Source organism: Macaca nemestrina, chromosome 2, assembly GCF_043159975.1.
Source record: "Macaca nemestrina isolate mMacNem1 chromosome 2, mMacNem.hap1, whole genome shotgun sequence".
NCBI classification, from domain to species: Eukaryota; Metazoa; Chordata; class Mammalia; order Primates; family Cercopithecidae; genus Macaca; species Macaca nemestrina.
The window spans coordinates 155,750,354-155,766,055 of NC_092126.1; the positions used below are offsets into that span (position 1 = coordinate 155,750,354).

The window sequence follows — 15,702 nt, forward strand, 5'->3', positions numbered from 1 at the left end:
TAGGGCTGCCATAACAAATTACCACAAATTTGATATCTTAAAACAACAAAATATTTCTTCTCTCACAGTTCTGGAGCCAGAAGTCCAAATCAACGTGCCAGCAGGACTGGTTCCCATGGAGGCACTGAGGCAGACTCATCTCTATGCCTCTCTCCTGGCTTCTGGGGGCTTCCGGCAACCATGGGCACCCCTTGGCTTGGAACAACACAGCTCCAATCTCTGCCTTGGTTTTTATATGGACTTCTCTCTGTGACTCTCCATGTCTTCTCCTTGTCTGTCTCTTATAAGGACGCTGGTCATTGGACTTAGGGCCCACCCTAATCCAGGGTGATTTCTTCTTAAGATCCTTACCTTAATTACATCTGCAAGACCCTTATTCCAAAATGGTCATATTCTGAGGTTCTGGGTAGACATATTTTAGGGGATCACAATTTAACCCACTATAGTCTACCCTCTGGTACCCAAAATTTACATCCATCCCACATGCAAAATACATTCACCTCTTCAAACATCCCCCAAACTCTCAGTCCATTAAATTATTAACTCTAAGTCCAAAATCTCATCTAAATTATCATCAGCTCAAAAAGTTCCTAATCTCATCATGTAAGTCATCTAATCAGGTAGGGGTGAGACCCTAGATATGGTCTATCCTGGGGCAAAATGCCTCTCCATCTGTGGACCTAGAAAACAATTTACCTACTTCTAACATTCCAAAAGGGAGATGATGGAAAAAATACAAGGGTCATTGGTCCCAAGCAAGTTTAAAACACAGCAGGGCAAATTCCATGAGGTTTCAATATCTGAGACTGACCTCTGTGGCTACTCCCCTAGCCTCTGCTTCTGTGTCCACAGCCCTGCTCTCAGAGTCATTCTTCCTTTTTTAGTTTTTGAAGGATAACATGTGTTTGTAGCTGAGTTGTTCTATCAGTCTGTTTCATGCCTGTAGAATCCCAGAAGTCTGACAGCTTTTTATTCATTTGTCAAGTCTCTCTCCCTTTCGGTTCAGTGTTTTTGCTGGTATAACATTCTCAAAATCCTTGAGGGTCTCTTATATACATCAAAGGGTCCATGCCATTAGCCAAGATGGCTCTCCACATATCCTTGCTATAGAAGTCCGTCTCTATTCCTGGCTGCTGCTAAGTTGCTTGGATCTGTGAGTCACACACCTCCTCTCTTCAACAGAAGGTTGTCCAGGCTCACCTTTGGCCTTCTCTCCAACGTATGCTTTCTCAGCAGTGAATTTCCTAATCTAAACATCCTTTGCAATCTAGAGGGACTGAGAACCTCCCAAATCATCAAGCGCTGGTTCCTGTTTGCTAACAGTTCCTTCCTCAATTCATTCCTTTTCCCTCGTGTTTTACTATAAGCATCAGTGGAGAAACAAGGCAGTATCTTTCACACTTTGCTTAGAAATCTCCTTAACAGGCCGGGCGCAGTGGCTCAAGCCTGTAATCCCAGCACTTTGGGAGGCCGAGACGGGCGGATCACGAGGTCAGGAGATCGAGACCATCCTGGCTAACATGGTGAAACCCCGTCTCTACTAAAAAATACAAAAAAAAAAAACTAGCCGGGCAAGGTGGCAGGCGCCTGTAGTCTCAGCTACTCGGGAGGCTGAGGTAGGAGAATGGCGTAAACCCGGGAGGCGGAGCTTGCAGTGAGCTGAGATCCGGCCACTGCACTCCAGCCTGGGAGACAGAGCGAAACTCCGCCTCAAAAAAAAAAAAAAAAAAAAAAAGAAATCTCCTTAACAAATGTCTCAGTACATTCTTACAAGTTTTGCTTTTCCTGACTAGTAAATTAGATCATCAGGCAGTAGATACCAAAAGTGTTAAAAAGTAGGCTGGGGAAAAACAGGTGCACAAAAGTAAAAGGAGAATTAAATTTGTTATCTGTCAAGCACCTGCCATGTGCCCAAGTACCAGAGATCAGTAACTGGCATCCTAATAGGCAAGTTCCACCTTTATAAGGACAAAGAGGGTGGCCAAAAAGCCCAGAACAGAACCCCACTCGAACATCCCTGCCTCCTTACCACTGCTGACTTCTCTGCCTCAGCCCTTCTCCATGCCCTCGGCCCTAACATTGCAGCCACTGACTCTTATCAAAAACTGTTTTCTCCCTCTAGAACCTCAGGTACCCCCAATTCAGTCTATCCCGCCCCCCAGAGAGCCCTCTTTTGACATCTCTTTCATACTCCCAGCTCCTCTCCCAAGCTGCAAGCATGTCTTCTCCCAGAGTGGAAGGGATGCCAGGTCAGGGTGGCCCCCAGAGGTCTGACTTAGGAAGCAAAGAGACTGGAAAGAAATTTAGTACTGATTCATTTTCTGTTCTAGCAAAGAATCTGCAAACAGTCACCAAAGTAATCGTAATTTTGTTAATACAAACTGAGTCTACTTTTACACTTTTGTGCTTTATTTTTTAAGATTTGCACTTTTAGTCCCTGGCTTAAAGTAGATTTCATTCAAGTGGTCTTTTTCTGGGACCGATGGTCTTCAGAGGAGGATATGACAGCAGGTAGAGGAGGGGACTGTGAGTCACAGTGTCCAGGGGACATCCTAACACCCAGGGCTGGCCAAGTTCCAGGGCTCCTTGGATATGGTGGGGTCCTGCCATCCAACTCCTCCCACTAGATCCAAGGAACTCTGAAAGCTGGCCAGAGCCGAGTCATTTCTTTTGTTTGGTCCTTTTTGGTCAGGAGACTCTTCCCTAATACCCCTGGCCCCTGTAGGAGGAAGTAATAGCCACACTGCTGTAAAATGAGCTGGGGGGTTGAAACCTCAGGTTGCCTTCACTTGGGAGAACCCTGTTCATGCCTACCCTCCACGAAATGCCCCTTCCCTATATCCGACCATGCTGCTCTAGACCAGGGATGGCACACACAAGGCATGGGTGCCAGCAGGGCCCCTCTCCACTTCCCTCACTCAGGCCAGGTGCTGCTATTATGGCCCTCTCACCCGGAGGGCAACGTGGTTCATTTTATGTGTCAACTTAGCTGGGCCACGGTGCTCCAACGTTATTCTGGGTGTTTCTGTGAAGGTGTTTTCAGATGAGATTAATATTTAAATTGGTAGATGTTGAGTAAAGCAGATGACCCCTATAATGTAGGTGGGCTTCATCCAATCAGTTGAAGGCCTTAAGAGCAAAAGGATTAACCTCCTCAGAGAAGAGGGGATTCTGCCAGCAAATGACCTTCAAGCTGCAGCTCTTCCCTAGGCCTCAATCCTGCCAGCCTACCCTGTAGATTTTGGACTTGCCAGGATTTATAATAGTATAAGCAAATTCCTTAAAAAAAAAAAAAATTATCTATCTATTATCTATCTATTTATCTATCTGCATTTATCTATTTATCTATCTAGGTGCATTAGTTGGTGTTCTCCAGCAAAACAAAACTAACAGGAGATACATATATCTAAATATTTACATCTATGTATCTCTATCTATGTATCTATAGATACCTAGATATCTGTATCTCCCATTGGCTCTGTTTCTCTGGAGAACCCTAACCAACACACCTAGTGAGCCAGACAACCTTAAAATGCCTCAACATAGCCTCCAGGTAGCCATTCCCAATTAACATGCAAATTGAAATCATGCAAATCCAAGCCTCTCTAGCAGCTAGCTGAGTCCACAGGGCTGAGAGCCTCCACTTCCCTGTACTCTAGGCTCCTTCAAGGATTAGAGAACTGCCCTGGACCCCAGCATTCCCGGCAAGATCTCACACGAATTCTAATAGCCTGTGTTCCCCACCTTTATTCTTGTTGAAGGGGAGGGCAGTCAATGAGGCTGTAAGTTTCTCTTGTCGCATAAAGTAAAACTATTAAAAATGCCTTCTGAATAAGGGGAATATCAAGGCACTAGACATCTTTTAAATCAGAGCCAGGCCATCGTAGTAGAAAGGAGGGGTGATGGGGAGGCACCAGCCATTCATCCTTCTCACAGGTCTTCAGAAGGATAATGCGGCATCTGCCGATGGCCACCAGGAGTGCAAAACCAACCTGGGTTTCTTCCAGATTCTATGACTGAGCACCACAAGATTCACATCGTGTTTAATTTGAAATTACTGTGGTTAAGAATAAGGTACCCAGAAATAACTCCACATATATTTGTCACCCTGACGTACAGCCAGTGTCCAGAAAGGGAAGTTTCCTCTCCAGCAGCCCCACTTGTTAACCATGTGATCTCAAGCCCACCTCACCTTCTGGAGCCTCAGTTTCTTTATCTACACAGAACACCTACTTGGGAACACCTCCTTGTGGCACAACATAGGCCTCCAATAAACAGGTGCTATGAGAATTAGGGAGAGCAGCAGTCCTAGAATCCGAGGTGAGAGACTTGGAGCCGGGCGGGGCCAGGCAGCCACAGGGTGAGAGCGCAGGAGGGGAGGTGGGGCAGAGCGGGCAGTGGGAGTCACAGGGCAGGCACAGCAGGCTCAGCAGCTGAACAAAGGGACAGTCCCCCTCCCTTGCTGCCAGGGAGGAGGCCAGAAGGGAGGACAAGGTAAGACTGACCTTGAGGGCAGGGATCTCCACACTGTCACCGAGGCTGATGGAGCCTGAGAGGATGGTCCCTGTCATCACAGTGCCTTGGCCTTTGATGGAGAAACAGTGGTCCACAGACATGAGGAACGGTCCCGAGGGGTCTCTCGTTGGGATAGAAATCTGGGACGTCAGGAGCTAGAAAAGAGAAACTGGTGCCACAGTCTGTGGGGAGAGGAGCCAGATGGGGCAGGGGAGAGGAAGGCAGAGGATGTGGCTGACCAGCAGTTCATCAAGGCTGCCAAGGTGGACTCAGCTCAGAGGTCCATGCCTCAGCAAGGTGGCCAGAAGATCAAAACCACCAACTCTCTGACTGCATTCCAAGCCTCTGCCATGCTCTCAGCTCTTTCCACTCAGTCTGAAGGAAAGGGCACCTGCAGAACCCTCTTCTGTCTTCTCCCGTGGAACTGCTACAATGGTCTGTCCTGCCAGGCCCTCCACACTGCAGCAGAGTAGCCACTAAAGGACACCCTGTCCCATTGCTCCCTGGCCTCATGCATTTCCCCAGCCTCCTGATGCCTTCAGAATTTAAAACTCCTCATCATCTAGTCCCTAGGTACCTTTTAGGCCTCATCTTCCACCACTCCCTGACGTATGCCAGAAGCCAGCCACCGGCAGGCCTAGAGTTTTACCAGCTGGCTCAGCCTCACCTGTACTGCAGCAATACCTCCTCTGGACAGGCTTCTCTCTATGGCCACATTTCCCCTACCCCCATCACCACAGCTAACACTCTCCTGTGATCTTCTCTTTATTGTCTCCCCCATAGGGCTATGAGGGCCAGGTATCTCCAGTAGCTGGCATCGTGCCTGCGAGAATGACAAGTGAAAGAAGAAACAAGGGGATGTGGGGAGAGGGAGGAGGAAAGGGTTGTTCCCAGCGGCCTTCCTTCTCTGCAGATTCCACATGCCTCAGCCTCACCGGCCGATTTTCCTCATGCCACCTGTGTGCCAGGAGATGCTGTCAGGGCTCATCACCAATAAACAAATGAAAACAAAGACTAGGATTACTTGTGTTTGCTACGTTTTCACTTTGTAAGGGAACAGGCTGTCAAAAAAGTATTCAGTGGTGAATGTTCCAAAGTCTTAGTCTTGAGATAGCAATTCTTTTGGAAAAAGACTAGAGATTCAAACAAAACAGGCTTGGTCTGAGATTTATATAGAGGCTTCTTAAAGGAGTATACAAACATCTTTCATGGCAGCATTTTTGAGGATTTTGCTTTAACAAAAACAACTGTCCCAGGCTCCCAGACAAATGGTTTCAGAAGCCTGATGAAAAAGTAACAAAAGCCTCACCCAGAAAACATTTGTTTGGCTAAGCTGACAAGATCAGCATGTGTGAGTCACAGAAATGGTGGCAGTGCATGTACGTGGTCACACCTCATCTTGGCTCTGCAGAGCCAGATGCAGGTGGGCCGTGAAGCTGACCGCAACAATCAACCCGGGTCTGAATCCCAGCTCCACCGTGTAACTTGCTGTGAGATATGGGTCAAGTTATTTAACCTCTTTGAATCTCAGACTCTTCGTTGGTATATGGGGATAAATAATTTCAGCCTCCCTGAGTTTTTGTGAATGTCAATGATCCTGTACGTAAAGAACTTAGTACAGTGCCTGGCCTGTAAACATCAACATCACTGTAATAGGAAGCACTGACATGGCACTGTTCCAAGCACGTCATACACATTAACTCATTTAACCCTCACAACAACTCCATGAGGTATGTGCTATTATCTTCCAAGTGAAGGAACTGAGGCAAGAAAGAGTAGATCATTTGCCTGAGGTCAGAAAGAGTGGTGGTGGAGCTAGCACCTGAACCACAGTCCAGCCCCAGAGCCATGCACGTTGCTACTCCACCCCTCTGAACGGCCTGAGCACTCTGTGGAGGAACTCTGTGGCCCCATTCTCACTGCTACCTTCCTTAGTACCAGCACCACCAGCAGCCACACACACCCTTCCTGATGGATGACTGGGCTCCCTCCCTGACTACCAGCACAAGTTAGGAAGAACAACCTGGGCCTCAGCCCCACAGCTTCTGAAGATAAGCCTCCCATCTTTGGTGGAGGTGCCCAGGATGGAAGCTGCACTGTCCCTGCTGCTGGGCTCACGTCCTTCACCCCTGCCTTGCTGGCACCCAGCCCAGGTGGTGTACTGGAGGAGTTGATACAGTCTGAAGGACTGGAATGGATATCATGGTCCCAGGGTTCCAGACAGGTGGGAGCTGCTTTGTCTGAGTGGAGGTATAACAAGAGAAAGGAAAAAGCGAGGCACAGCAAGGTGTGACGAGCTCTGCAGAGTCTCTGGCTGGAGCGTGAGTCATGGGCTTCAGGGAACCTTAGGAGCCCTAGTTTGGGTTTACCTTTTTGAGGGAAGTGGGGGAGTTGTACTAAGGTGTGAGCAGTTAGATTAATGGAACCAACTGAGTCCTCTTGCTAGGGCTGCCTCTCTTTCTCTCCCAGGGGAGAGAGGGACATAAAGCGGTCTGCCTGAGCAGCGCTGGGGCTAAAGGGCAACCTGGATTCAAGCTGACAGTACCTCAATGAGCTCTGGAATGCCCTGTGGAGCTTCAGTTTCAGGGGCCTCTGGTCCCCCTGGCTTGGCCGCCACGGGTATAATCGGTGCACCTCGGAACCTGAAATGGAAAATAAGTCCCATCACAGTTACAGAGATCAGCAACATGGACACAAAGCACATCCATGAAGCACCTGGCACAGTACCAAGTGCGATGAGCGTCCTCTTTTCTCCCCCCATCAACCGAGCCTAGAAGACAGCACCACTGTACTCGCATGTGGCAGATGATGCAATGGAGGCCCCAAATTTCCCCCTTTGGGTGAAATGTCCCTGCAATGGACATCAGAATTTTAAAGGGCTCTCTTAGATATTAAGCTCCCCCCAGAGCTCTCCCTAAGGAGGCAGCAGTGATCCTGGTTCCTAGGCTTCTGAATAAAAGACCTCCTTGAAGAGGACCAATAAATACATCTCAGCCTTCTGAAGAGATGCAAGAAATAATAGTGACCAAAAAGTCCCTGCAGATGTACCTGGAAGCACATCTCTATAATCTCAGTTTCTAAGGAGGAGCAATCCTGCCTAAACTCTACTGGGAAAGCCCCTGCATCTTTAAGAAGACATACTTAATCTGTGTGGACATTTATCTTTCCCATTTAAAAAAAGGAACACTGTTACGGAAAAAAAAAAAAAAAAAAAAAGAGGGAAAGAGAAAATAAATAACCCATAATTCCATCATTGTGGTATATTTTCTTCCAACCATGGTTTTCCCATGCTTTGCCAATGGATTATTTTTTTCAGATTTTGGTTATAGTATGCATACAGTTTCATATCCTGCTAATTTATTTACCATTATATCACAAATAACTTTCTGTTGAATGAGAGCAACAACAATAACAACTTACATGGCTGAGCCAACCTTATAATGTGAGGTTTAAACGAAAGCATCTACAACACATGATGGAGTTGTCACCATCTTATAGATGAGAAAATGAGGCTTAGGGAGGCTAACTGATTTGCTTCAAGTTGTTGGCTATGAACCTTAGAGCCAAATTTGAACCCAGTCCATCTGAGTCTGAAGCCAGGGCTCTCAGTCTCTTTGTAACACTTCTCCCTGCCTGGGCCTGTTCTTTCATTGTTGACACCTGGACAATGGTATGACCCAGAATTTACATGCTTGTACATGCTTTCCTCCATTACTTATTTGTGATATTTCAAATTTTTCACTACTATAAATTACACTGTGATAAACATGTCAGTGGGCATGAATGACTTTTTTTTTTTTGCCTTGGCTTTGGGGTAAATTCATGGGGTACACATCTAAGAGTGAATACACACTAAAAGATCAGCAAAATGATAAAGCAAGGACAGCTGAAAAGCCCTCTTCCATGGAAGCAAAGAACACTGGCAAAAAAGACCAGAATCAACTTGTTCAGAACTCTGGAATTAACCAAAGGCTTGAGCAATCTGTGGAGTGTTTACTCAAGAAGAGTCTCAGTAAAACCAAGTGAGTTTTTGATGTTTTAACTTTCCCTCTTCTTATGCTAACTCTGCAGCAGTCCTGAAAACCAATCGGTAGCCTGCCAGGCACTGAAAGGGGCAGAATGGGTTTGAGTTCCTTCAAAGCCCTTCTCCCAGAGAATGATCATGATTTTCCAGTCTGGTGGTTCCCTGGAAGGCCCTACTCACAATGCTATATTTATTTGATCTGCCTTGGAGCTTGCTCAGTGCAAATAGCCTTTACCCTGTGGGAGTTTGTTGAAAATAATCAGAGGCAATTGTTTAACACCACAGCTGCCTGAGGGAAGCTGTGATGTTTAATAACCAAAAACTTCTCAAATTTCATGGAAAATATGAATCTACACTTTCAAGAATCTCAATAAACTCTAAGTAGGGTAAACTCAAAGGCACCCACACCTGGCACATTACAATCTAACTGTTGAAGGCCAAAGACAAAGAGAATCTTGAAGCTATCAAGAAAGAAGCGACTTAACTCATGTACAAGGAATCCATAATAAGATTAGCAGCTGGTTTCTCTGGAAAAACCATGGAGGCCAAAAGGTATCAGGATAATATATTCAAAGAAGTGAAAGTTAAAAAAAAACAAAACCAAAAAACTACCAACCAAGAATTTTATATGCAGTAAAAAAATGCTACAAAAATGAAGGGAAACATGGGATCACCATATGATTCAGCTATTCCACTCCTAGATACATATCCAAAAAGAACAGAAAACAAATAAAGAAATACATATCCATACATGTCCAGAGTAGCACTATTCACAATAGCCAAAAAGTAGAAACATCTCAAATGTCTATCAACAGATGAATGGATACACAAACTATGGTGTGTATATATACACAAACTATGGTGTATATATATATGCAGCAGAATATTATTCAGACATTAAAAGACATGAAGCATCAATACATACTTCAGTGTGGTGAACCACAAAAACACTGTGCTAGGTAAAAGAAGTCAGACAAAAAAGGTTGCATATTGTACAATTCCATTTATATGAAATACCAGAATAGGTTTAAGTCCATAAAACAGAATGTCGGTTAGTAGTTCCCAGGCTGGTGGGGCATAGAGAATGAGGAGCAAAGGGCTTAATGAATACGGTTTCCTGTTGGGGTAATGAAAATGTTCTGGAATTAGACACTGGTGATGATGTACAATTCTTTCCACACTGAAAGTATGAATTTAATGGTATGTGAATTCTATCTCAATTACAAAGAAAATAGATGGAAAGGTATGCTACTTTTTCCACTATGACAATGAACATCTAAGATGCCTATTTCACTGTACGCATAACAAAACAGTCTTTTAAAAATTATTTTTAATATATACTTCATTTTAATTTGTATTTCCTTAATAAGTAATCCATACAATGTTGAACCACTTTCAACTGTTTGTATACCCAATGTATTTTCAGGAGACATTTCTGTAGCACTTCTAGTTCTGGAGTTTGTTTCCTCCAGGAAGAGCCACCCTTACCTTCCCGATACTGAGGGCTGCTCTAAGCGCTTCTCTGTATATACTCTAGCATGTAACACAGTGAGAGTGACAGAAAGAGACAGGACCCTTTACTGAGCACCAACGGTACAAGCAATTGTGCTAGAAGCTTTCCAATCCCCATCTCCTCATCACAATCCTGTAAGGTGGGTATTATTCTTCTTCCCCCTATTTCGTAGAAGAGGGTCCTAAAAGTTTGGCCAGCTTTGGTAGCTTGTTCCAGGCCACAGGCTAATGAGTGGTGGGGCTGTGATTTAAAGCCAACTCTGAGTTTACTTTCCACCTGAGACTACCATGAGAACAATCCTCCATCAGCCTAGGCTGGAGGCAGGGGCATGTGTCTCTTCTCAAATCCATATGAGAATTTGGAAAGTAGCTGATCTTCAAGGATCAGGGAACATATATTTAATTCCTGTAGCCAGATTAACAAAACCCTTGCCCTTAATTACATACATTAAATATATGTAATTTTAGTTCTCAAACCAGTGAAAAAATGATGATAACTATAATTATAGTATCCAATATTATGATAGTTTGCTATCACTTTCAAATTGCAAACATAAATTTATTGAATCCTTAACAACCCTCTGAGGTAGGAAGAACTGCTGTCATCATTCCCACATTCAGAGTCATACATTCATTCTCCAAATAATGGTGAAGCCCCCACCATGCACACAGCACCTGGCTAGATGCTTTCACATGACTCCATTTAATCCTCACAGCAATGATGTCAGGTATAACATTATCATTTTAGAGATGAGGAAACTGAGGCACAGAGGGTCAAATGATTGCTAAAGGGTCACTGGTGAAGCAAATGGCAGAAGCAAGGAGGAATCCAGAGCTCAGCACTTTGGACCCAAAAGCCCTATTCCAGAGCCCTGTCCTTCCCACAGTGCTGGGATCCCCAGAACGACCTCCAGCATCCCCTCCCCAGAGATACTGACCTGGAAGATGGCATCAATGGTCTTTCAAAACACGAGACCAGAAGACTGAGCCCAGTGCCAGCCTGGGCACAAAGAGGGGATGACAAAACGTCAAGGTCGCTCTGCTCCCTCCCCTCCTCCTCCTCTCTCAGGGCTGACCTGCACATAGACCAATTGTCCCACATCCTCTTCACAAGCTTTGTCAAATTTGTGTGCCACCTGAGCTATTCTTTACTCATTTATTTTCCTTAAAAGAATTAACGTTCTTACTTAAATATATTTATCTTAAAATGCAATTTCATGTCGCTATCTAAATGGAAAACCACCACATGCCACAAATAAAAGGTAGAGTAGAAGCCCTCCCACCACTGGCCCCTTTAAGGACATCCATGAGGCAATGCTCTGCACTCCCTCTGCAAAACCTGCTCCTGGCTCCTGGCACGCCAAACCCCCATGCTGGGGAGACAGCATGATGTGCACAGGTCACGCTCAAGAGGTGAGTACTTCCTGCACTTCTGCCTCCTGACCTTTATGCTGAACCTGGTTATGCTGTAAAGTTGGTAATGCCCATTATAAGTTTCACTGAAACAACATAATTTAATTTAGTATCATGAAACAACAGTGTGAAAATAGCTGTTTCTGTGAAAACTAAATTGAATGCTCTGGAAAGGTGTGATAAAGACAAATCTCCTTAAAATCTAGTGTTAAATTAGGTATGGATAAGAAAACCAGAGAAGACTTGCAGGGAGGTTGTGTGAAAACAGAAAAATTCTGTACTCAGACTTTGTAAATCTTGCTTCACTGAAATTGTGGGCAGTGCACTGCATTCGGGAGTGATTTATAGATGAAAGGTGACTTGGAGCTCTAGTTAGTGGGCTCATCCTGGAAGAAAAGACGGGCTGGGCAGTACATATCCCAGCAAGTGACAGGTGGAACAAAGCTGTGGAGCCCCTCTGGAGAGCATCTGAGCAAAGAGAAGGAAACTGCTGCTCAAACACTCACAACAGAATTAAAGTCAGTCACTGAGGCTTTCTCTGGGAAATCTTACTAGAGAGCACCTCCACAACACTGAGAAAACCGCACAAACCTAGAAGATGTGACCAAGAGAAACAATCACATGCAAAGAAAAGTATGCCACATTTGGATAGAAAAAGCCAGAATGATCATAGTTGCTGCCCACAGTGATGCGACTGGAGACTGCACGCTACAACTTTTCCTTATTGCCAAATCAGCAAACTCTAAAGCTTTCAAAAACATAAATTCTGGGCCAGGTATGGTGGCTCACACCTGTAATACCAGCACTTTGGGAGGCAGAGGCAGAAGGATCACTTGAGGCCAGGAGTTCTACATCAGCCTGGGCAACACAGAGAGAACCCATCTATAAAACAAGTGTTAAAAATTAGCCAGGTGTGGTAGCGCATGCCTATAGTCCCAGCTTCTTAAGAGGCTGAAGCAGAAGGATCGCTTGAGCCCAGGAGTTCAAAGTTATAGTGAGATCCAGACTGGGCAACACTGTGAGACTCTGTCTCAAAAATAAATAAATAAATTACATACATACATACATACATACATATATACATACATACATACATACTGACCAAGAAGAACATACAGAATATAGCCTACTTAACTGTACTCAGACCAAATGAATTAAAGATAACACATAGATTATAAGTGATCATGCATGGAAAATTGAAATTATAAATGACACAAAAACCAAACATTCTTCAAAAGCACAGCCTGAAGAAGAGGAGTCAGGCCCAAATTCAGAACTCAAATCCACATGCAGCCAAGAAGCCCCAGACCAGCCTGGCCTGGCTGCCAGTGTCTTGGTGCTGATGAGGAAAGGGAGGCAAGATGCTGAGAATGCTGTATTTCTCCTGTTATAGCTTTTATTGTTGATTTTATTAAATAAATATGCATGTACATGTTTTAAGTTAAAATACTATGTTTAAGGCATGAATGTGTCATTTTTTATGATTCTCTGCTCTAAGGGACTTTTTTGATTAACCAACCACAACCCAATCTCAGGGGACAAGAAATCTTCTACTACTGTAGCTACAAAAATAAACACAAAGAAAACAAAATAGAGCTATTACATTCTAGCTAGATACTATTACCTGCTGAAGGCGCTGAGGCTGGTTAAAAAGTTAGGGAAATCTTTAAGACACAACAGTACCAATTTGAGACTTTTTTCTGACTTAATAAAAGAGATTTAAAGATAACTGAAGAAGGATTAACTTTCATTGCAATTTTGCCACATCCAAGCACAGTCCCAGATGGATCTTGTGTGACATGTGGTGCACATCCCTCACTCTGAGTAATACTGCCTTCGTCTTCCTCAGACCCTCGGCCACCCCTCACATTCCCCCACTGTGGCCCTAAGCAGAAGCCAGGCAAAAGATCCGGCCCAAGAAGAAGCACCTGAAGGGAAGAGCCCAAGCTTGCTGCCAGGTCTGTGGGGGCCTCCCAGGAACCCATGCTGACACCCCAGCTGCAGCCCCGCTCCCCAGCCCCTCCATGATCTTCCCTGAACTCACATCTAGAGCCTCCTACAGCCCCAGATTTCTCTCCTCTTGGGACAAAAGCCCCCTTGCTTGACACCCCCACCCTGCCACTTTCAATCAATATCCAATTTCTCCTTCTTCTCATATTTCAAAACAAATCCCACTTCTGTTTACCCACCAGAGCTTATGGCTGATTTTCTTACAAGGTCACTTCTGTCTCCTTCTCTTTTAAGTGCAGGACGTTTACTAAGCACTTCCTCTGCGCCATTCTTCTTCATCACTCATGCGCCCACTGCAGGCTCTTCTTCATCACTCATGCGCCCACTGCAGGCCTCCCCAAAGAGTGGCCCGAGAGCCCAGCTCTTCCCCTGCATGCTGACCATGGGGACCACAGCCCCTCTGTGGACCATTCCCAAACCAGCATCTCCAGCCAAGCCCCCTTCCCAGCACTCTAGCTCTACCCTGCCATCTGCCATCAGGCTGCCTCCCGGACTCTAATTCCTGGCCTCTGATATAGGATAGTATTGCCCTGGCCTCTGAATTAGTCCTCTCTGACTGCATGGTCACCAATGTCTCTCATCAGTCACTGCATCTAATCGGTTCTCCTCTTAGGATCTTGCTCCAATCCATCCTGATTTTCATTCTTAATGGGTTCCACTCTGGGTCAGGCTCTTCTCACCCCAGGCCTCCCAGCTGCTCTCCAAAGTGTGTGCACAGACCACAGCTGTGAGAACCTTCCAGCAGCACCACAGCTGTGAGAACCTTCCAGCAGCACCACTCTGAGGTGCTGGTCTTCTCCCCTCCCCACTCTCAGGACTCTGTGACTGTCCCGGGATGAAGCCTGGGCCTAGGGTGGTGCACAAGGCCCTCTGGGGTCTGCTCCAGTCTCTCCACACTGACTCATCACAGCAAAACCCCTGGGTATCTGGATTTTTAAAACTCAAGCTCACACTGTTGCCCTCACCTCCTTCCCTTCCTCTCTTAGGCAAACCTCACCCAGGCAATGGCAGCCTGACCTGAGGCAGGATTCCAGCAAGAAACCTAGGACTAATTTCCATTCCACAGCCGGTTTATGCGATTTCACCTCACTCAGCCCCCATTTCCCTGTCCAACAGGAGATGGCATGACCTAGATCACAGGGTTGTCTCCCAGACTGAATCGGTTGACATGTATAAAAGTGCCGTCTGGAACTCACGAGGAACCCTGGGAACTACTGCAACCACCAGCCGTCTGTACCCGCACACCAGTCACAGATGACGGCACCTCTTCCCAGTGACCAGTTCTGGCCTATGCTCCATATTTTGAACCTCACCCCTGCTTAGTTATCACATGCCCTTCTAGAGTTAGTCCTCATTCCTGACTCCCCAGCCAGAAGCAAACTTGCCTTCCTCAGAATCCCCTTGCTACTCTGAGGAGCCACTTCAGCTCTGGCATTTAACTCTGACACAAAGCAAATTCCCTAGCCTACCTCCACCATCGTCCAGGTACTCAGGATCTCCTGCCCAACTGCATGGGAGGCTCCACAGTTGGGAGGAGCTTAATTCAACTGGCCTTTGAAACCTCACCCCACTGCCCTGGCCTGATTGGGAGCAAACCCTTGAAGAAAATCAGATTTTTTTCTTTTTTAAAGACAAGAGAAGTAACTTTGAGGAGGCTGGAGTTCCCAAAAGAGCAACTTAAACAATCTCAGGGGTCACTCATTGCTCCAAAGGTCGGTGTGACAAGATGACTTCAGTTCAGTAAGGAGATTCCAAACAGGGCCAGAGACCCACCGTCAATCAGTTCTAGAGTAGCTCAGACATGACGCACTGCCCCCACAGAAGTAGCAGGGCTTAGGTCTTTGCCTTGAGAAAAGCAATACCCAGGAGAAAAGAGAGCTTGCAGAAGGAACGAGGGAGGGAAAAATAATTCACAAAGGAAGGAACAGTGAGGAAAGGGAAGGAAAGAGGAAAAAGAGAAAATAACACTGAGGAACAGAGACAGAGAAGAAGAAAAGAAACACAGAAGAGAAAACAGGAAAGGCAGGAAAAGAACTCAGACTTCTCTGAGACCTGCTCTGTACCAGGCACCAGGCTTGGTGCTGTCCATACCATCTCAATAGTCCATGGGCAGTGGCTCAGGTACTATATTCAGAGAAGCTATGACTTGCCCAGGGAGTAAGTGGCTGGTCTGCAGGAGCCCAGAGTCCAGGCCTCTCCCATAGGAGAAAGAGACAGGTAGGACAAAA

General features: G+C 45.7%; 1 protein-coding gene across 6 annotated transcripts in view; it reads right to left on the minus strand.

Moving 5' to 3' along the window:
* The window catches only part of LOC105477799 (eukaryotic elongation factor, selenocysteine-tRNA specific), a 250,268-nt gene that overhangs the window by 134,658 nt on the left and 99,908 nt on the right, over window positions 1–15,702 (minus strand). For 5 of the 6 annotated variants that reach the window (XM_011734590.3, XM_011734589.3, XM_071092303.1 and 2 more), the window contains exons 3-4: window positions 7,061–7,157; window positions 4,506–4,670 (exon numbers count right to left, since the gene is read on the minus strand). In XM_011734590.3, the coding sequence (XP_011732892.2) occupies window positions 4,506–4,670; window positions 7,061–7,157 (262 nt within the window). The remainder of the gene's footprint in view (window positions 1–4,505; window positions 4,671–7,060; window positions 7,158–15,702) is intronic. The other variant, XM_011734591.3, reaches the window with a different exon arrangement.